The sequence below is a fragment of the Leptonotus elevatus genome, chromosome 2 (genome assembly GCF_054856555.1).
Source record: "Leptonotus elevatus isolate MCC_2025b chromosome 2, RoL_Lele_1.0, whole genome shotgun sequence".
Classification (NCBI taxonomy): domain Eukaryota; kingdom Metazoa; phylum Chordata; class Actinopteri; order Syngnathiformes; family Syngnathidae; genus Leptonotus; species Leptonotus elevatus.
The window spans coordinates 10,491,634-10,514,772 of NC_141240.1; the positions used below are offsets into that span (position 1 = coordinate 10,491,634).

The 23,139-nt window shown below is 40.9% G+C and overlaps 1 protein-coding gene across 1 annotated transcript in view; it reads left to right on the plus strand.

Annotated features, from left to right (window-relative positions):
- Positions 1 to 23,139, plus strand: part of LOC147178389 (acid-sensing ion channel 1-like) — a 48,048-nt gene that overhangs the window by 18,984 nt on the left and 5,925 nt on the right. Inside the window, exons 3-5 of the mRNA XM_086067507.1 lie at positions 21,329 to 21,479; positions 21,569 to 21,696; positions 22,476 to 22,626. Coding sequence (XP_085923633.1) covers positions 21,329 to 21,479; positions 21,569 to 21,696; positions 22,476 to 22,626 — 430 coding nt within the window. The remainder of the gene's footprint in view (positions 1 to 21,328; positions 21,480 to 21,568; positions 21,697 to 22,475; positions 22,627 to 23,139) is intronic.

Consider the following 23,139-nt stretch of genomic DNA (forward strand, 5'->3'; position numbering starts at 1 on the left):
GAAAGCCGTCATTCATCCCGCGTTGCAGGCAAAACAGGCATTACCGCTTAATGAGTGATGTTGTGACTGCCACCAAGTGTAGAGGACATCAATCACTGCTGCATGCAGCCACGCTGAGCAGCGGCAGGTCTCATTGGCTTTGCCGTCACTGTTTTACTCACTGCTGGTCATTGCCTCTCAGCAGCTCTGAGAAGAGGAGCAGAGTTGAAGGTGGAACTGAGACCACGTCGTCTTTTCTTGACCACCTCTCAGTGTGTCTTTTGGGTGGCAGGAATGCACCTGTTAAAGATAACAGAATCTTGCTTATTATGCACCTCAAGTCTGGCCTGTGTCACCTCTCCACCTCAATTATATTCCTGTGCTTGAGTAACATTCTGTCAGAGTAACTAAAAAACATGTTGTACTTTTTGCTCCGACCTCTGTGATGACTCACTAATTCTAGTAATTTTTGGTGTTTTCAAGAAGCTTTTCACTTCCAAGGTGGGTCAGAGAGAAAAAGGAATGATCCTACTGGATAGTATTTAGCTGTGACCAATCTCCTCATTACTCTGGGACAACAGAGACAAAAGATCAGTGCTGCCTCTTGAAAGTTTGTGGGGTGAATTTGCCAGCAAACAGTCACATCAAGTTAAGTCAGTGTGTCCAACAGCTTGAATTTAAATTTAAAGAAGCGGAAGAGGTCGCATAGGTTCATAGGGTGGGGGCTGAGCTGTGGCAATGTTGGTGCAGTGGAGGATTATTGAGCAATAAGACATAGTGAGACATTCAGCTGCCGCTGTGCTGCAATTCTGGTCGATTGGCGCTTCAAAATGTTGCACCAAAATACAAAGTCATCAAGGATCAATTACTTTTCAAGGCATCTGCAACGCGCGGCCACCTCCACTTTAAGGTCAAAGTTCAGTAGTTCGCATTCATGCTCAAATCAAATGAACATCATAAGCTTGACCTAATATAAACTGTCATCGAGAGAAATGATGTCGTGTGTTAAAAGGTTAATTGAAATATGCATAACGTAAGACAATAACCTCCTAGGTAGCACACAGCATTATCCCTTATACTTGGAAAAGAGTTTCTCCTCATTATAATGCTGTTGTTGCCTGGCAGCAAGGGAGCGATTGGGAAGTTATCACCCCCTTGTGTTGTCACCCGTGACAAATTATTAATGCAAGTGTGGTTTTAATTATACATCGATGGAAGGCGGACGAGTAACGATTGACTGGCATCCGCCATGTATACCATTTGCATTAAAAGACACACAAATGAGCTCCGCCGCAAATGTGCATATTTAGCTCGAGGGGATGCTGAATCTTTAGTTTTTATTACAAGATTCTTCAATTTTATTAAGCATGTGCGCAGTGATGAGTCATTTTAAACACCAGGGAAGGTCGTTTTTATGCACTCTTCCCCATCATAGCTATAATATTAATAATCTAAAAAAAAACTGTTTATTTTCTTAGTTTGTTCTCCAAGAAATCCTACAGGGGAAGTCAACAAAAAAATTATTTACCATAAAATATTATAGTCTAAAATTCTGATTAATATTGCGTTTGTGGAATCTGAATAAAGCAGCAAAATCCACCCATTTGTACCCATCTAGGGGGGCGGCCATTTTGCCACTTACTGTCTACTGAAAATGACATCGCAGTTCCTCAGGGCACAGGTAACAACCAATCAACATCTGAGATGGATAAAAACCAGGTGGATTTTGCTGCTTTATTCATATTTTACAAATACAATATTAATCAGACTGTTTTTAGACGAGTGTGGCTGCGTAGAACATATTATTGTAAAGGAAAGGAATTTTTGGGGATGACTTCCCCTTTAAAGTAGCTATAAATATAGAAATCTTATTTAGTGTTCCAGATAATAGCATCTCTGTTATTGCCATGACAACAATGGATGACCTAATTTAGTGTGTAAATGTCTATAATATTAGTGGCTAAATGCCAGGAAATATCTCATGTTGCGTAACCCCTGTGTGTGTGTTTATTTAATTTTATTTATTTTTGTCAATCATGTCAGATAATATTTTATGCAGCTGCTCACGAATGAGCCTTTTCACCTGTTCGCTTGTCAATGTTTGACCAATATCCAAAACCTAAATAAATGTGTTGTATGACAGTCGCTAATGAAATAACAAAGGTCCAAAAAAGAGAAAGCATTCTTTCGTCACTACAAAAACAAGGCATGCCTGTTTTGAAAGCTTACTGCCTTCTTCTTGGCAAATGAAAAGATACAAAAAAAATTGATACAACATATAATTAGGAATGTCCACCATCCTGCTACCCTGCGTTGTTCCACAGAACTGGGAAAAAGTGGTGTAGCACACTAAGCTTAGATCTGCAGTGTGAAAGGGGCTTTATATAAAGATCCAATATGAAAACTGCATTTGCACATTATGAAAATGAATGATTAATAATGTCTGAGTATTTGCATAAATGCCCACAAATCATTCTTCTATGCAGGGACCTGTGCTTTTAAAACACCAGCTTCTCCAGATGTCATTTTGTCGGGTTTTGGAGTAAAATGTCTTTTTTACACTTGCGCCACTTTGATGGACGATTTGTGGCACAGCGAGGTGCTCATCAAGTTATTATGTGGCTACTTTTGGTGTTTTTGTAAAAAGGTGCCTTTGCCTTGAACGAATCGTTTGCATGAGCTTAATCATCATGGCCTTTGGAGACAACCTTGAAACATATTACTAATAAAAAGAAAAACTCACGGGTCTTTTCTAACAATTGTTTAGTAACAAAGCTACAGGATTAAAGTTGAAGCCTTGTTCGAGGTCACCTCGACCCCTTACACACTGATCAGGGGAATCGAAGCAGTGACAGGCCTAATACCTTAGCTTCTTGGTCCTGGCGTCTCACATTTTTCATTTTCATCATTGGGTCACCATAGCAACACCTCAACTTATTTTCAGAGTGACCTCTGAAACCTCTGAACATGATCTTCATCCAACCTGTGTTGTATACCGCTTGTCCTCATTATGGCCGTGGGTGCAGTGGAGACAAACTCAGCTGACAATAGATTAGGAACCATTCACACTCACATGCACACCTATGGACACTTTAGAGCAGGGGTGATTTATGCTCATTTTCATTGCAGGTCACGCGGTAGTTATAGTTTCCCTCAGAGGGCTGTTAGCAGTTTGAAGACCGTACACATGCACAAACAATATGATCACCTCATCCCATTATTGCCTCTACATTTGATAGTCATTATATGCTGTCTATTTTAAACATCCATCCATCTATCCTTTTCTTTTTCGTCCTCACAAGGGGGCGCTGGAGACTATCCTAGCTGGCTTCGGGCAGTAGGCGGGGTACACCCTGAACTGGTTGCCAACCAATCGCAGGGCACACAGAGACGAACGACCATCCACATTCACAATCACACATATGGACAATTTGGAGTGTTCAATTAACTTGCCATGCATGTCGTTGGATTGTGGGAGGAGTTCCCGGAGAAAACCCACGCAAGCACGGGGAGAACATGCAAACCCAGGAAGGCCGAAGCCCGGACTGGGGGGCGGACATGCTAGCCAGTCAGACACTGTGCCGCCCCCTATTTCAAACGGCAAATCAGAAATCAGACATTACGGACAATTGTGACAACCAAATATTTACGGATAAAACTATAGTTTTTAGTTTATGTTGAGAGGATGTGGTTGGAATAAAATGATTTTAATATCAGTAAAAAGTGTAGAAAATTTGCAATTTTGGTACAGGGTTTTTTTGTGCTAAAAATGAAAAGATTAAATCCATATTCAAAAAACAAATGAATTAAATAGTCATACTTCATTTGCTTGAGTGGGCCACCAAAAAAACATATCTGGCATGCTGGACCCGGCCCCCGAGCCTCAAGTTTGAGACCTGATTTGGAGTCGGAATGAAGCTAACATGCATGAAAACCCACACAAACATGGTAAAAACATGCAATCAACACAGGAGGGCTGAGATTCAAAGCAAAAACCTCAGGCCAATAAAGCAGATGCGCTATTGTCAGGTATCTTAAAATAAATGAATAAATAAATAAAATATGTCTTTTTTTTTTTTTACAGTAGCCTATAAGTGTATTTGTATTTAATATATTTAATTTAAGACTTTTCTATGCTTTGCTTTTCACACCTCGCTTTTTTCAAAGCCTTTGAACTGACCCAGTTGGTTTTGACAGTCTTTCCAATCGATTTGACAACACAGATGTGATTGTTAGCCTGAATACATGCATCATATGCTTCAGTGTCACACTGAAGGCACACACTAGCCGTGTATCTTTTAAGGCGTGATTGTGAGTCCTACGCTGTTCTCTCTCCGACTCGACACAGCAAGATGGCCGACTCCTCCCGAGTCCGCCCGGCAAAAACAACAAAGAAACCACCATGCACACACCTCAGTCATTTCATTTCAATTTCTGAAAATGTGTCTGTGAGCAAACCGTAATCTGCACGTCTACCAATGTTACATAACAGTGGGGTTAATTTACATAATAATAACATACCAAGTTTTTCAACCAATGACCAATGGTTGATAAGCAACACTTATAGTAGTAGTAATAGTTTATAAATTGCTTTCTCCATGAGTAAAAAAAAAAAAACGTGTCTGAGTATTGATACAATCGAATTGTGTTACTCTCGGGAAAGGATTCAAAAAGGGTGAGTTGCAGAAAGAGAAAAGTGAACGTTCCCAGTCTTGACTGAAGAACTCAGGCTGGAACACGGACGGGCTCACAGCCAGCGTTGAAAATGCTCCAAGCAAAGCAAAGAGAGGTGAAGAGCAAACACGCAAGAAAAAACACCAACTTGTAAATTCAAAGAGGAGATTGACAGGGAAGACGAGTGATTCAGACAGCGAGCAGAAACAAAAAAAGCGAAATGGTCCTTAAATCAGGCAAAAGGAGTTCATTCACAAGGAAACAAAGACACTGGGGGGAAGGAATGTGCTAGAAAACTGACAAAGGTGACCTGAGATTCAGCGGGAAGTCGCACCTGGGCCTCTTTGACATGGTGCACCATTCATTTTGCCCCGCGGCTTGTTGTCATTTTAATTAAATATTCTGTTTGCATTCAGAAACAGTATGTGAGCTAGCGGTTGTGAGATCCTTGCGTGCTGCACTCTTGGTCCACTAAAACTGTATCAAAGGGTTGCTAGAGTCTTAGTGATGAATTGATCGTTTGTAATTATGACTCCATGAAAGAGTCTGGCCACTTTTGTTAACAAGAGTATGAAAACCTAGAAAAAAATGTATTGTACATTTAGAACAGATAGAAAATGTGTGATTAATCATGACTATTGAAGTCATGCGATTAGATACAATTTAAAAAAATTACCTGACGCCCCTAATTCTTAATAATCTTTTCCTTTTTTTCAACAAAAAAAAGATGAATAAAAAAATGTCTAGGTTGTCATACTCTTGTTAACAAAAGTGGGAAAAAATGTTAAACTAATAGAAATAGTTCAAAGGATTTTTTAAAGTTTATAGACGTCAATGGCAGTGAAAGAGTTAAGATTGCGTAGCAAGCATTGTTCGGTCAATCATTGCATCATATGAATGATGATACTGGAATAGTCACATTGCATCAGGCACAGGTGTCGACTCCATCCGTCCATTTTGTATAGCGCTTATCCTCAGGTCAGCTGGAGCCTATCCCAGCTACACAGTAAATTCTGTAGAGTAAATTTGACTCTACTAACTCTTAACTCACTGCACTAGTTTTGCACAATACACTTTTATAGACATATAGGGCACATAACACACTTTGGGGGGGGGTGGGGTAGGGTGGAAACACCGTCTTCGCCCTACAACTCCCCTCCAATTTTAATGCACCACACAACTGTGTGTGTGTGTGGGGGGGGGGGGTGCCATCGGTTGGGGCAGACCGCAGTATAGAGCAGTGCTGCGGTACCCTGTCCGTGTCCCAGCCGCGCCGCCCCCCCCCCCCCTCCTATTAATTTTTTTAATGCACCACATACACTCACTGACATGCCTAAGAGGCGGATGGATCGGAGCGTGGGGATATAATTTCCCTCTGCTCCGGTTCACCTGCTCCCAATTTTAATGCACCACACACACACACTTGTATATACACTGGGTGGGGTCACATTCAAGGTTTAGGGGTAGAGTTCGCCAGTCGGCGAGCTGGCGAACTCAGTAACAGGGTTAGCTTTCACTAAGAACGCTGGAGTGACGACCGGGGCCTTTCCCCGCTGGGCCTGGGGTTCGGGGGTGCCGCCCGTCCTCCGGTGCCCCCATCTCCCCTTCTGCCCCCGGTGTTCCGTCCCTCCACGCGGCGGGGGGTGGGCGCGGGTGCCCTCTCTGCTCCGCTGTCCGGCCCCTCTTCGGCGCGGATGCCTGGGTGCGGGGGGTCCCCGGGATCTGGGGGTCGGGGGCAGGGGGGCTGCCGGTTGGTGGGGATGGGGTCGGGGGGGGGGTGCTGTGGGTTGGGGGGTGTCTGGGGGTTTGGGGGGCTGGGTTGGGGTGGATGGCGGGGTGGATGGGGGGCGGGGGGAGCGGGGGCTGTGGACCGGTGGGGTGCCTGGCGGGCCTGCAGTGCCCCGTTCTGCTGCGTTGGGTTGGGGGCGCGGGCCGTGTTGGGGTGGGGGGTGCTCCTGCTCCTGGGTTTGCTCTCCGGCCGGTGGCCCCGGCGGGGCCCGGAGTTCGTCCTTTGGCGCTGCCGCGGCCTGGGGGGCCCTGAGGTGTTGCGCTTGCTCTGTCCTGGCAGGGATCGACGGCTCCCCTCTTTGGTGGAGATTTTCATGCATGCCAGATCAACCACACCAGCATCTATCGAAACTCAGACACAATCTGATTCTTCCTCTGGTCGTTGAATCGGTGGAGGCTGGTGTCTGTGGATCGCACTCTGCTTCGTCTGTCCTTCCTTCCTTTCCTCAGTCTCTCCTTTGGTCTCTTGAGGTCTCCCTGATTTGGTGGAATTTAGATGTTTCTGGGGTTGGTGAAGGACTCTGGTTGGTGGCCCGGTGGGTGGTTTTGGGTCAGTGCTGGATTTCACTTTCCTTTCTTTTCTTTGGTCCTTCCTCGGGTCTCCTGGCGGCGGTGTTCGGTTTAAGTGAACCGTATGGGATTTTTTAATTTAGATTTTTTTGGTGAACTAATGAATACACACACACTCACACGCACGCACGCACACACACACACATACACATACTCACCCACATACAAAATAATAATAAATAAATAAATAAACTTTTTTTTTTTTTTAAAAGAGAGCAATGAGAGCAAATCGGTAAAATTACCGAATGAACAATACTGAGCTCTTTAAGAGTGAAAAAAAAAGGCACAGGTGTCGACTCCATCCGTCCATTTTGTATAGCGCTTATCCTCAGGTGAGCTGGAGCCTATCCCAGCTACACAGTAAATTCTGTACAATAAATTTGACTCTACTTAGAGTGGGACCAAATAGACTCAGTTTCAGAGTAATATTTACACTCGGAAGAGAGTAAATTAAAGAATTGAAAAATAAATAAATAAATATCACTCAAGGGTTGAGGAACAAAACCTATGACCTTCAGCTTGGGAGACAGCCGATGTACTCACTGAGCCACGCCCCTCCTGCTGTGTGTTAGTATATCGCTCGTGTCAGCTGGAATCTTCATAACTCCTAGACCAAAAAAACGATGTTTCTGGTCTCCTCTAGGATTTAAACAAACAGTAGGAGGGGCATAGCTAAGTTGGTAGTGTAGCAGTCTCTCAAGCTGAAGGTCGTGAGTTCGTTCCTTAACCCATTTTTGTTTTCCAATTCTTTTTTTACTTTCTTCCAACTGTTAATATTACTCTAAAACTGAGTCTATTTGGTCACACTCTAAATAGAGTCAAATTTACTGTGTAGTCTTGAGCTCAGGGCGGGATACACCCTGGACTGGTTTACAAGCTAATCACCACAGTCACCTTCACGACTATGAACAATTTACACAAAGAATAAGCAAAATCCGCAAAGGAGGGCCTCGGAACTGTTTGGTGTAACCATGTTGCCTACCATCAACTCCAATCAAACATTTTCTCATGATCTGTGCTCAAGAAGACCCTTCACGGGGGGCATCTCAACAACCCCTGCTATCACTATCACCATGGAAAGCTTTCCAAAGTAGATCAAAGTAGAGATGCCGTTCTACCCGCTACAGTGATTCACCTCTTGAGGTACAAAAGCAGCACGGCTTTCATTTTGCCTGACTGTATGAAAGCAGTCCCGCCTCAACCCACACAGAGCTAAACTGTTTTAATACTGCCACTCAGATGATGAATCATGGAGGTATGCCAAAAATACACTTAAGAGTCCTCTTTTGCTCACTATGTGAGAGTGTTGCACGCAGCGAGTTGAGAGTGAGCAAATTTGAAAGTTTGGCACGCATCATCTGTATTCCCGTTGTGCATCTGTGCAAGGTGTGTGGATTGGAACTTGTGTGACATGCTACCATATGTCCGTGTTTTCGTCCCACCGTTTTACAAACTCTGTGTGACATCGGAAACTGTTCTCAGTGGTACACAACGCTCAACGTAATGACTGTAAAGTGATGTAAGCATTCTACATAATTTCATTATGTGGGCGAAGGAGTTATTGACTGAAGTTAGAGTAAATTATGAGAACAGCTGGAATGTTTCTAGGACGTGATATTTTAGAGGCCTTGAGCTGATATGGTTAGTGGCTGCTTGGTGGCTTTGGCAAATTAATTTTCCTCATTCTGCATTTTCATTATTATACACTGTATATGATTAGACATGCACTAGAGATGATCCATACCCACACATAAACACATGGTGGAGCCACTGAGGTCAAACACAATCCATTTTTAGATGCTGGTCGACATCTAATTGTTCAATAATGGAAAATGACAATCTATTCCGGTCTCCATCATGAAACTATAATTAATTCTACAGGCAATGTTTTAAACAGATGTGAAATGTTTGTATTGTATTGTTACGCATTCCTGTATTATATTGTTTCCATTTCACATTCATGCGCTGATCAAAAAAATAAAGTCACATATAAAGTCAACCCCTCCCAAAAAACATTTGGGGACAATAATGTCAATATGCAGCCCCACTATTCTAAATATAGTGGAGATGACGTCAATGTTGCTCAGGTCTCATGTGACAACCAATCACAGCTTCGAAAACAAGTGAACTGTGATTGGTCGTACAACATTGATGTCATCATCATCAAGTGGCAAAATGGCCGCCCCCTAAAATGGATAAAAATGGCTAGATTTTGCTTCATAACTCATATTCCACAAATGTAATATTCATCAGACTGTCATGTTTAGACTAGTGAGGTCACATATAACATATTATTGTCAAGAAATGTTTATGGTTGACTTCCATTTTAAAGCACACTGTGTGCACATACACTTAGTGTATGAAATGCCCTACACAAATAACGCTGCTTTGTTTTGCCAATTACTCAGTTCTTTTTTACTCGTTATTTTTTTCCACTGCATACGTATTTATTCCTATACAATAATTATTTGGAGGGCTACTTTTTACGTTGACATGAGTCAAATTTTGGGCTATTTTACCCATCTCTGTTTATAAATCATACAAGCAATGTTCAAACGTTTGCTGCTTATCAGGGTCTATCTATTGGTGCGGAAACAACATGGTATTAAAACAATTGAACAAGATAAGAGAGAGATTTACTGTCTCTCCATCACCCTTGAGAACATCATATTTAATCCTAGTTAACCCCACTGTCTGCCACCTAGAATGTTGTCAGTTATAATAAGGGGATGTCTTGCCTCTGTGACTGGCCCCTCGGCTGTTTATCCCTCCGTGTTTACTCAACTGTGCCTGACAAGGGGTCGGTGCACGGTGGAATTACAGCGCAAAGAGCTGTTGCTGTGACTGTGTCTGCCTGCCTGGCATTTTCCTCACAGCAGAGCTGGAGCATGAACTGTGTATACACGCCAGTTTAGCACAAATGGACATGCACGAGATTAGTGAGTGGGGATTGAAACATGCATGGAAAAATACCAGCAAGTTAAGGCATCCAATAGTAAATGTAAAGAAGTGGGGGGCGGTGACACTGTGTGACATATCGTTATTTTCATTCTGTGCAGAACTCTGAAACAGACATACATCTAGAATAGTGTTAATTTCGTCAACAAAAATTAAACAAAAATAATTTTGTCAACGCGCATTTTTCACCGCACTAAAACTAGACTAGTCTAAAATCCTCATTAATAAACAATAACTGGGACTAAATCAATATTAATTTTCGTCGACTAATGAAGACGAGACAAAAATGTAATTCACTTTTTAAAAAAAAAGGACTAAAATCGATGGACTTTTTAGTTCATGAATAAAAATTTGACGAAAATTATATTTTTTAAAATCTTGTCTCTGCTAATCCGTCACTGTGACACACCAACTTTCAAATCTGCAGCTAGCGAGTGCACATGGGACAAACAGGAGGAGGATTTACGGTGAAAGGTTAAAAAAATAAAGAATTACATTTTTAATTAATCCAACGGCTATAACGCTCCAACAATAATGTTAAACCGACCGCTGACTAATGCTGGCTAATTTACTAGCTCATAGCACGGAGCCATAGTAGCCACTTGATATACTGTAATTGTGTGTCAAGTTGTTTTTCGTAAAAAAAAAAGCTGAGAGAAAATTTGATGTGAAATAGTTTTAGATCCTAAATGTTCAACATAATCTGCTGACAACAACAAAAAATATACAGGGGCAAAATGATTGTCCTGACTAAAACTAGACTAATTTGTTGACAGTTTTTGTTGACTAAAACTGAACGAACAAAATTATGTTTTCTTTTACTAAAATAAATACTAAAATGCTAGATTTATAGTCGACTAAAAATTGGGATGAGGTTGACTATGATAAAAAACTAACAAGCGCGGTTGAAACTTAACTAAAATTGAGAATAAATGTAAAAATGGCGGATAGAATTAACAGTAATCTAGAACATCCAATCTGATTAATGTTTTAAAATGGCTGCATAAGTGCATCACATAAGTGGCTGACTGCTTGTGCTCCCCCAAAGGACAAAATTACCAGCCAACAATTTATATCCATAATCCAAGTCAGAAATAAATTTCTTTCTGTGGAAGCCTTATCTTATTTCAAGCAAAAATGTGCAGTAAATTCACTTTAACTCATTCACTGCCATTGACGGCTATAAACGTAAAAAATTCATTTGAACTATTTCTATTAGTTAAAAAAAAAAAATCCACTTTTGTTAACAAGAGTATGAAAATCTAGGGGAAAAATATTTAACATATTCAAATATTAACATTTTTTCCCACTTTTGTTAACAAGAGTATGTTATTGTACATTTAGAACAGATATAACATTTGTGATTAATCGTGAGTTAGCTATTAAAGTCAAGCGATTAATTAATATTAAAAAATTTAATCACCTGACGCGATTAAAAAAAGCAAAATAAATCTTTTTTTTAAATTAGGGGCATCGGGCGATTAAAATTTGTAATTGTAATTAATCGCATGACTTCAGTATTTAACTCACGATTAATCACAAATGTTATATCTGTTTTAAATATACAATAAAAACTTCTAGGTTTTCATACACTAGTTGACAAAAGTGGGGGGGGGAAATGTTAAACTAATAGAAATAGTTCAAATGAATTTTTAACGTCTATAGCCGTCATTGGCAGTGAATGAGTTAATAAGAACTTATAACACTGTTTTAATAAGTTGGATACCATCTCACTCATTGACCCCAGATCAAAAGTTCTGAGAATAAGTGAAGTCCAATAACAGCATTTACGCATTACAAGTTCTGAGAATCCAATTGGATGAGAGCAGAGATGGTGTCCTCTGCGGATCTGTTTGACTTTGCAAACTGAAACGGATCATGGGAGGGAGGAAGGATGTGTAAGTGATTCACACTCAAGCCACACAATACAGTGGAAATGGCAGGCCGTGGTCCCCTGCGCTTACCACGCTCGCCCACACGGGCCCCGCCGCGGTAGTTGCTGCCCTAGCGGGGAGGTCGGTCGGGGCTGGCCTCGCTCGGAGCGCGTGAGAAACGCCCCCATGGCGAGCCTTTAGTTGAGCGAGGAGGTCGCTCGCAGTGCTCAGGGAGTCATTTGAGGTCAAATGACAAAAGTTGCACGCAGTGCGCATAGGGAGTACGGTAGTTATTGACAGTTTTTGTGTGGCCGTGTTAGACATGAAGTTGCGTTCAAGAACTCGTAAATAGCAGCACTCAAAATAACAACATGACATCATTGCTACAAGCCTTCAATGGCAACACATAATAAAACACAACCTAGTTCATGCTATGTTATACTGTAGTGATAAAAATATATATTAGTGCTGTCAAATGATAAAAAATATATATATATAAATTTTCCATAATTAATTGTGATTAATCGCAATCAATCACATTGTTCTACTTCTGCTTCTACTTTTTTCTTCAAAGCTTGTAACAGATATTTACTTGTAAAATCATCAAATAGAAAGTATATTTATTTTTTAACGCTTTAATGAATTTAATCTCCAGAGTTAACCCTTTCATTTTTGACAGCCCTAGTTTGTACATATTTTTAAACAATTCAGGCTGTTAGCTAATGATTCTTACATCTAAGAGTAAGAGTAGCTGCTATAACTTCCACCCTCCCAACGGAACCTCCTGCCAACCCAGGTTAAACTGCTTAGAACCGTCACTGCCAGTAGTAATTCACTGAATGTTAAAAATATTAATATATAAATATTACAGATATTGAATGTTATGCATACATTTTAAACAGTAGAACAACAAAATACTGATGTTGTAATTTCCTAAAAAGGTATCAGTGTCAAGTTATAAGTGAAATTATGTGACTATTTTGTGCAATGGTGATAAGGGCCCAAACAATTTTTTTTTTTTAGGCCAATGTAGATTCCAGTGGTTGACTAAAAGGAAGGAAAAAAACATGCGTTATTGCATCTTTAACGCATTCACTGCCATTGACGACTATAGACGTCAAAAATTCATTTGAACTATTTCTATTAGTTTAAAAAAAAATCCACTTTTGTTAACAAGAGTATGAAAATCTAGGGAAAAAATATTGTTTATTTAGACCAGATATAAAAATGTTGATTAATCATGAGTTAACTATTGAAGTCATGTGATTAATTAAAAAAATATATATATTATCGTCTGACGCCCTAATTTTTAATAATTTTTTTTTAGAAAAAGAAAAGATTATTAAAAATTAGGTCGTCAGGCGATTAAAAGTTTTAATTGTAATTAATCGCAATACTACAATAGTTAACTCATGATTCTAAATGTACAATAAAAACTTGTTTCTAGGTGTTCATACTCTTGTTAACAAAAGTGGAAAAATGTTGAACTAATAGAAATAGTTCAAATGAATTTTTGACGTCTAAAGCCGTCAATGGCAGTGAATGAGTTAAATGTGTTTGAAATTAAGTCAGATAATTTGCTGTGCACAACTTGACAAGTCCCTAACATGATTTCATTTATCCCAGGTACTGTTCTCATGGCATCATCCGCCACTACTATCGGGGCCATCTCATCTGGTTTGGTGTTGAAAGTGAAGGCAGCTGCTCCTCTCCCCTAAACTACTCCCTATGGATTAAAAAGAGCCATCTCAACATTACCGTTGAACATATTAGACATCGACTCAGCAACTCCTGCTTACAACCTCAACCTTTTTAGTCCTCTACCAGAATGTTGCCTTCCTTATATGTGTTAATAAGCCGCCCTGATATTTAGAGACGAGCAGCACTCATATACACACCCACCCAGTCCCCTCAAGTGCCCCTTCCCCAGCGAACCGATGCTATCGTCTCTGAAGGTGATAGGTAGTGAGAGGCTGGACAGAGCCTGGGAATAGGATGAGAGAGGCTGAGCGTCTCTACTGGCCTGTGAAATATTCATCAAATGAAGCAAAGGTGGGTGGGGAAGTGCGGCAGCAGATAGAGAGAGTCCACAGGGGTAAAGAACGTCTTACTTTTCAGCACAGGCAAAAGAACTACAGGCAAAAAGTGTGACCAAGGAGGTGGGGGAACGTTTTTTTATTATTATAATTATTACTGTATGTGAGCAGCTTCTTAACAACCTGAATATAGCAGCCAACGTGAGAGCAGGGTTTTAAATGTTGACGTTTGGTTTTGTTGAAGCAACTGGCCGTATTTTCACCTCATGGCCTTAAAGTCAGGCGTCTGCCTTGTCACAAAGAGCAAGATAAATTCTTAGCCTTTATTTTGACTTTGATCAAGGTTTCACCCTTCTTTTCTGTAACATTTTCATCCAAGTCGGGCTAGAACAGATGTGAGTTTATATAATTTGTCATATCAGGTCAAAAACAAAATCATGGTAATAGAATTCATCTGTTCCAGGATAATTTTTTCACCATGATAAAACAAGTACTTCTTTCAACCAGAGTGCAAAATGTCCACACAACTGTGAGCGACAAAAGGTCACCAGTTATGGTTACCACCAAGCATATTGTAGTTACTAACGCTTCCTGTGTCCTTGGACGACTTTACACTGCAATAATGGGTAAACAAAGAGTGTGTAGGAACGACAACTTTATTATACAACAGTAACATAACGGGCAGCAATATTGCAACACTTGCGTCCCTTTATGACACAGACATTACTTGTAGCAGTATCATGGCCGTATACAATTGCTCTTAACAACAATAGCACCCCTTCGTATCCTACACCCTAAAAACAGATTGGTCAAATTGACCCCAAAAAAAAGGTTACATTTGACCAATCTAGCTGGTGGTTATATGTCCGACAGATTATTTGGTTAAAACAGGGGTGTCAAAGACGATTTAGAAAAAGTAGAAAAAATGAGTAATGTCAGGGGGGGGGGGGGGGCGGGGGGGACAATGTATTTACAGTTGTGCCCTGCAATTTAGGGCTGGCTTGCAAATCTCGAAAATCTGCGTATAATTGACGGCAATTGTTTTTAAATTATATACCATGATTTTACCGATCCGGCCCACTTGGTAATATATTTTCCTCCATGTAGCCCCTGAACTAAATTGAGTTTGACACCCCTGGGTTAAAACAACCACTCTAGAATGGTAGATGTTTTCAACCAATATATATTGGTGATTGGGCCAACCAATACAAATTGGTCATTCTGACCAAGATATTGGTTAATCTGTGTTAGAGGCTGAGATTTTTTCCATTGATTGTGACACCCACCTAAGCGAGATGAAATTCGTTCTCCACATTTGACCCAGGGAGCAGTGCGGGCCGCACTTGGGAATCATTTGGTGATCTAACCTCCAATTCCAACCCATAATGCTAAGTGTCAAGCAGGGAGGCAAATGTGCCCCATCTTTTTAGCATGAACCACCCAGGAATTGAACCCACAACCTCCCAATCTCAGGGCATAAACTCTACCACTAGGTCAATGAGCTGGTCACGCCTGGTGACCTATCTAGACACACATTTCCATTTTTAAACACTATATTTATAATAATATATTGTAATCACTTATAATAATTAATAAATACATTTAAAATACAATAAATTGATACAATAAATATATTTCCAAGTGATCTATCTAGACTTACTTTCTATTGTAATCAATTTAATTGGTTGTTTGGCTAACCCCAAAAAAATTGGCATACTCGTAACCACCCGGAATGGTCAATGTCTGACCAATCTATTGGTTAATTAAGCCAATATGAGCTTAACCTGCTAGATTGGTAGTTTTTTTAACCAATCCATTTTTAGATTGCAGTGTCCTTGGAAGATTTTACACTGCAATAATGGGTGAACAAAGATTGTGTGGGAAGGACAACTTTATTATACAACACGCGCCAATATTGCAACACTTGTGTCCCTTTATGACACTGACATTACATCATGGCCATATACAATTGCTCCTAACAACAATAGCACCCCTTCATATTCTAGCTAACTAAACTGGCTAGACGGCAAAGTATAAACAAATTTTCTGAGAAAAAAAACTTTACTTTACTCTTGCTCCTCTTCCTTTTGATTTTATATAGAGAAAAAAATGCAATTATCCATCCACCCATCCATTTGCTACTGCTTATCCGAGGTGGGGTCACAGGGGTAGCAGCTTTAGCAGGGAAGCCCATACTTCTTTCCCCCCAGCCACTTCATCTAGCTCCTCCGGCGGCAGGATCCCGAGGCGTTCCCAGACCAGCCGAGAGATATGGTCTCTCTCCAGCGCGTCCAAGGCCTCCTGCCGTTGGGACATACCCAGAACACCTCATCAGGAAGGTGTCCAGGAGGCATACTAACCAGATACCCGAGCCACTTCAGCTGGCTCCTCTCAACATGGAGGCGCAGCGGCTCGACTCTCGCATGACCCAGCTTCTCAACCTATCTCATGGGTAGGCAACCCTGGTCCTCGAGAGCCGCAGTCCTGCCTGTTTTAGATCTCTCCCTCCTCCAACACGAGTGATTCAAATGATCAGCTCATCATCAAGCTCTGGAGAAATCTGATAACGATCCTCACCTGTGTCTACCCGCGGCTCTCGAGGACCAGGGTTGCCTACCCGTGCCCTATCTCAAAGCGAGAGCCTGGACAACCTGTGGAGAAAACTAATTTGTCCATGTATCCGGGTTCTTGTTCTTTCGGTCATGACCTACAGCTCGTGACCACAGGTGAGGGTAGGAACGTAGATCGACCAGTAAATCAAGAGCTTCACCTTTCGGCTCAGCTTACCACGTCAGGCCGATACAGAGTTGATACAGTGTGAACAACACCCCAAGATACTTGAACTCCTCCACTTGGGGCAGGATCTCATCCCCGACCCGTAGAGGGTACTCCACCTTCAAGTTTGGAGGTGCTGATTTTCATCCCAACCGCTTCACACTTGACTGTGAACCGCTCCAGTGAGACTTGGATATTGTGGCTTGAAGAAGCCAACAGTATCACATCACAAATGCAATTGTGTGTTATTGGTTTTTTTTTTTACAAACCCAATTCCAATGAAGTTGGGACGTTGTTAGCTATATAAATAAAAAATTATGTTCAATCTATACTTAATTTAATACACTACAAATACAAGATATTCAATGTTCTTTTTTTCTAGTCTAGTACCCGCACACTTTAACTACGAAGCCACACCGATGTAACATGTGCGGAATGTATTGCTGAAATAAAATAAGCAGGGGCGTCCATGAAAGAGACGTTGCTTAAATGGCATCTTGTGTTTTTCCAAAACCCGTATGTACCTTTTATCATTAATAACGCTTTCACAAATGTGTCATTTACCCATGCCATTGGCACTAAGACAGCCCCATACCATCATAGATGCCGGTGGACACGACGTCCACAATGTCCAAAGAACAACTTGAAATGTGGACTCATCAGACCACAGAACACTTTTCCACTTTGCATCAGTCCATCTTTGATGAGCTCGGGCCCAGAGAAGCCAGCAGCGTTTCTAGGTGTTGTTGATAAATGGCTTTTGCTTTATATAGTAACGTTTTAAGTTGCACTTATGGATGTAGCGCCGAGCTGTATTTACTGACATTATTTTTCTGAAGTGTTGGTTTTTGATGCAGTGCCATCTAAGGGATCCGAAAGTCACAGGCATTCAATGTTCAACGTTTGGCCATGCAGTGATTTCTCCAGATTCTATGAATCTTTTGATGATATTATTGATCGCTGATGATGAAATCCCTAAATTCCTTTAAATTGTACGTTGAGGAACATTGTCCTTAAACTGTTCGACTATTTTCTCACGCACGTGTTCACAAAGCGGTGAACCTCACCCCATTTTTGCTTGTGAATGACTGAGCAATTTAGGGAAGCTCCTTTTATACCTAATCATGGCACCCACCTGTTCCCAATTAGCCCGTTCACCTGTGGGATGTTCCAAACAGGTGTTTGATGAGCATTTCCTCAACTTTCAATGCACTGCATTCCAATGCCTGAAATGACAGCGTACAGTTTAATCCAGCAGAAGAACAAGAAAAGTACAACAGGGCTGATGTCCGCTATGCTTTGTGGTGATTTCCCCCACCCTGCTACTTAGCATAATATAGATAAAACTGTCTTCACTTTAACAAGATGTCATCTTCCAAGAATTTGGAAGTGTTTCCATAAACGCAAGCGCACTAATGGAGTGAAGTTACCCTGCAGAGACCTCTTTTAACAGCTGTAGACAGAACTTGTTAACCGGATGGGAAAGTGCAAATCTAATGTGCATCTAAAGAAAGACATGCATATTTATGTGCATTATGTTTAATGACAATAGTGCCCTGCTGGGTGCTTTTAAAGGCACTCCACCAGCAAAATTGGTTGTGAAGGACAGCTTTATTAATCGTAGCCCTCTGACGGGTTGTATCTGTAAGTTAAGTACCGAATATTGTGAAGAAGCAACTGAAAAGTAGTATAACAAATTAGAAGAAAAGTGATGTACAATTTAAGTATTTATAATCACTGATGGACACAATGATCTATGATGTCAATCTTTAACACTTCTGTCATACAGTATGCATGATGTGTAATGCAAATGTGCTTTGTGATTTATTCATTCATTTGAACAACCACTTGCATGTATGCAATATATGTATACTATGTAGGATGGTACATGTTGGATGCTTTTTCACACATAGCAGCCCTGTCACACTCAACCATTACAAAAGACATGACGCAGCCTCCCCATCAGGATGCTGCTGAACATCATGCATCTGCCATGCCCATTCGATTTACGTTTATGCACGGCTGACTTATTTATGAGTACCAGTATGTGCAGGAACGATATGTGGTGTGCAGCGTAGCTTAAAGTACCCATGCATAGACCGAAGCTTTTCTGACAGCAGATTAGTTCTAATCAGGGTGCACGCGAGCTGATGTGTTAAGTATTAGGCTACAGACAGCATATTGTTTAAAGACGGTAGGTAGTTAACCGAAATGTGTCTTCATGACGGGCCATCTATTTGTCGTCCCTGCAAAGCGACATGTCACAAGTATACATCAAGCAGACTCTACTCATCACAATTTTCAACACTCACTTCTAAGCATTAGTGTGTTACAGGCTGCGATTTAAAACTGTCAAAATCGCACACACACGCACATTCTCACCCACATACAAAAAAAAAAAAAGAGAGCAATGATGATGACATGTCAAATCGGTAAAATTACCGAATGAACAATACTGAGCTAAGGGGGCTCCTACTAAGTCAGTACTGTTTTTAAATTTGTATACAAAGATATGACAAAGACTAGACTAAACATCCCACAAAACAAACAACCTTCCAATGAGGGTCTCAAATCTGCGACTCTGTGATTGGGAGTCTGGTGCTCTACCGACTGAGCTAACCGGGGTTCTACTGGTTCAGAAGAAAGAAAGAAAAGGGAAAAGAAAGAAAAAAAAACTGTCAAATCCATGAGCAATTGTGTTTTTGAATTTTTGAAAATTTATTTAAATAGAAAAAGCATACTGACTCTCACTCACTTTGCATTGATTCCCTCCCAAATTCACACCTTGGATTGCTTAAAGATCCCTTGCAAAGGCTCCAATGTAACATGACCCCCCCAAAAAAGGTCAAAACAATTAACTAAAACCTTTGACGCCTCTATTGATATCTCAAACTGCTTCTATAAATTGTTAATATTGTAGCTTTTCTTCAACATTAACTCTTTGACCGCCAAAAAACATTTAATAACGTTTAGTAAAATCCAAATGAGTGCCGCCAAAGACGTTAAAAGACGTTCACTATGTTTTTTTGGGGAAACGGGTGGAGGAAAGCCTTGGCAAGCTGTGCTGAAAGTATCAAGCAGGTCGAGTTAGTATAATGACTATTTTTGGGCACTAGATGGCAGCAATGACTCTCTTTGGACAAGATCGGGTAGACGTCAGTAGAAGACGTGAGGTGGAGCTAAAGTGTTGAGGGGAGAATGGCTGAGGAAGCGAAAATGGCGACCGGTTGCAAGCAGCTCCCGCTTGAGCATTTTTTTCAAAGACGAAAAGCATCGACCAATGCTGAAGAGCACATTGATGATGATGATGGTGACCCCAAGGTTGACGCCGAAGTTGGAAGCGTTGACACGGCGGCTTCGATCGCGTCGTAAAGCCTCACCGGCTAACGATGCTAACGCCGGAAAACGAGCACTTCGGCACAGGCGGACGTTCAATCGGACGATGAAGAGTACCCCGAGTCCAATGCATATTCATCGGAGGAGTGGGTACAGTCTGATTACGGAGAAGACACTGGTTCTGGACTACGATGCCACCATGAATGGAGTGGATAAGATGGATCAGAACATCTCTTACCACCTGGTATAGGAACCGAAGGACATGAGGAAGCCAGACGTAACACCACCATAACGTAACCGTATCATGATCCTGAGAGTCAACTTGATGACAACATGGCCAAACACACACTGCAGTATATACCTGCTACTCCCCGGAAAAAAAGGCCGGCAAGAAAGTGCACGCGAAGGGGCAATCGCAGTGAAACTAATCTGTGGTGCAAATTCTGCTGCGTCCCCTTGCACGCAGGGGTTTTACACAATATACCTCACAAAAAGAAAAACTGTGTAGTTGAAACATCCACACAATTGTAAATAGTACCACAGTTGCACACATTTGTAAATAGTTTGCCAAATTGTTACACTGTTGAATGTAAATAAACGTATTTTGCTATCAAAAAACACGTTTTCATTGTTGGTGGTAGTGTTTTACAGAAGTAAAGCACTGTTTAAGTGTTTGTGTAATCATTCATGGGAAAAAAAAAAGGTGTCAAATTCACTAGAGTGCATGAAATAATATCGTTTCACTAAAAGCTTGATTTCTCCGTATTTTGGTCCAAAACATCGCATTTGGTGGAACTAACCTATTTTCTATTGTTCATTACTGAAAAACGGAATAAGGTAGAAACAAACTTTTTTGTCTGATGAAAGATGAGAGTTCTATCTTTCATTTGGTAGTATGGGTGTTTCCATAGTCCAAACACAACATTTTCCGTGGACCTTGAAAGATCAGTCAAAATGCTTAAATCGGCTGGCACCCACATATCCTCTTTTCTGAAAATGCTTGGCAGTCAAAGAGTTAAGGAAGCAATCACCATGGTAACATGGTTCATCACAATTGCCATGAAGTCCGTAATAAGTAAAGTAAAAGGAATGTTAACCCTCCAGCCTGCAGGTCTCCATAACCTCACTGAGATGAGTTTTCTTCCCAAATGCAATGGCAAAAATGTTCCGTTTTATTTTTCTCTTCCCTTTTCTCCATCGTTTTCCACCCTGAAAGCCTTTTCAACCCCACAAATGGAGACAAACACTGACACCTAGTGGAACTGTGAAGAATTTTAGCACTCACCCCAACCAACTGGTGACCAGCAGAAGAGAAAATCTCTCTGGTCTATCTTTCAGGTCTTCACTCGCTATGGCAAGTGCTACACCTTTAATGCCGGGGGTAATGATCGTCCTCCCCTCATAACCACCAAGGGGGGGATGGGAAATGGACTGGAGCTCATGTTGGACATCCAGCAGGACGAGTACCTGCCTGTCTGGGGAGAAACAGGTGAGTTGAAACACTCGTCCCTCTTTGACAGTATCACACACCGGCATTGTGGCTGGGTTGCACTGACCACATCATTTGCCACTTGTCAGATGAGACGTCATTTGAAGCCGGAGTCAAAGTGCAGATCCACAGTCAAGATGAACCTTCTTTCATCGATCAGCTCGGTTTCGGAGTGGCTCCGGGATTCCAGACTTTTGTCTCTTGTCAGGAACAGAGGGTAACAACTTTTTCTTTCATCACAATACAATACATAATTTTAGATGTTTCCACTGCAACCTCGTTCAGTTGTTGTTTGTTTGGGGGGTGTTACTCACTTCAGTCTCCTCTTAACTCATTTACTGCCATTGACGGTTATAAACGTAAAAAAAAGATTTTAACTATTTCTATTAGTTTAACTTTTTTTTCTACTTTTGTTAACAGGAGTATGAAAACCTAGACTTTTTTTTTATTGTACATTTAGAACAGATATAACATTTGTGAATAATCTTTGAGTTAACTATTGAAGTCATGCGATTAATTACGATAAAAAAATGTAAATATATATTTTTTAATCATAATTAATTGCATGACCACTAGTTAAGTCACGATTAATCACAAATTTTATATCTGTTCTAAATATACAATAAATAAATAAAAATCTAGGTGTTCATACTCTTGTTAACAAAAGTGTGTGTGTTTCTTGCTTTCTTAAAATTGGCAGACAAAATGTTTCTGTAGTTACATGTTCCTAAGGATTCACCGGAAATGTTGATCTCCCGTCACATTATTTCACTTTACCATTATCATATAATTAAACCTGGTTCAGATCATGGATAAATGGATGGATGTTGTCATTGTCAATCAACAGGAAAAAAAAGGGACTTGGCCTCACTTTTCCAATGCTTTTGGAGGGGAGTTTTTACAAAAATGTGTTAATATGCTGTGCGGTATTTTTGTTCTTGTCTTGCTTTTTAAGATTCCTTGCATGCAAAAAGAAAAAGATTTTCAATGTTGCAGCTGATATATCTTCCACCACCCTGGGGTGACTGCAAGGTGACGCCCATGGATTCAGACTTCTTTGAGACTTACAGCATCACAGCCTGTCGCATTGACTGCGAAACACGCTACCTAGTGGACAACTGCAACTGCCGCATGGTGCACATGCCAGGTAGGACATCAGCCATTAATCATCAATAGTGGGTGCCCAAATCCAGTCCCCGAGAGCCTCTTTTAGATGGTTCCCTCCTCCAGCGCACCAGATTCATATTATTAGGATCGTTATAAGGCTTCTGCAAAGCTAGCTGATGAGCCGATCATTTGATTTAGGTGTGTTGGAGGAGGGAGACATCTAAAACAGGCTAGGTCGGGTGGCTCTGGAGGACCAGACTTGGGCACCCCTGCTCTATATGCTTGAAATAAAATGCATGTGAACCTTTTAGAATGACCTGGATTTCTGCATATATTTGTCATGAAATATAGGGAAAAAAATTGTGCAACAACTAAATTACCACAGAAATAATTACCAGTATATGTTTTATTTTACTGGCCACACCCTGTAAAGCATTCACAATTCAGGATGGAAAAGGAATGCAAACCCGATGCTAATGAATTTTCCAAAATCGAATCAGTCAATACGACGAGATTGGAGATGTTGGTTAGAACTGCCCGCTTAAAAAAAATG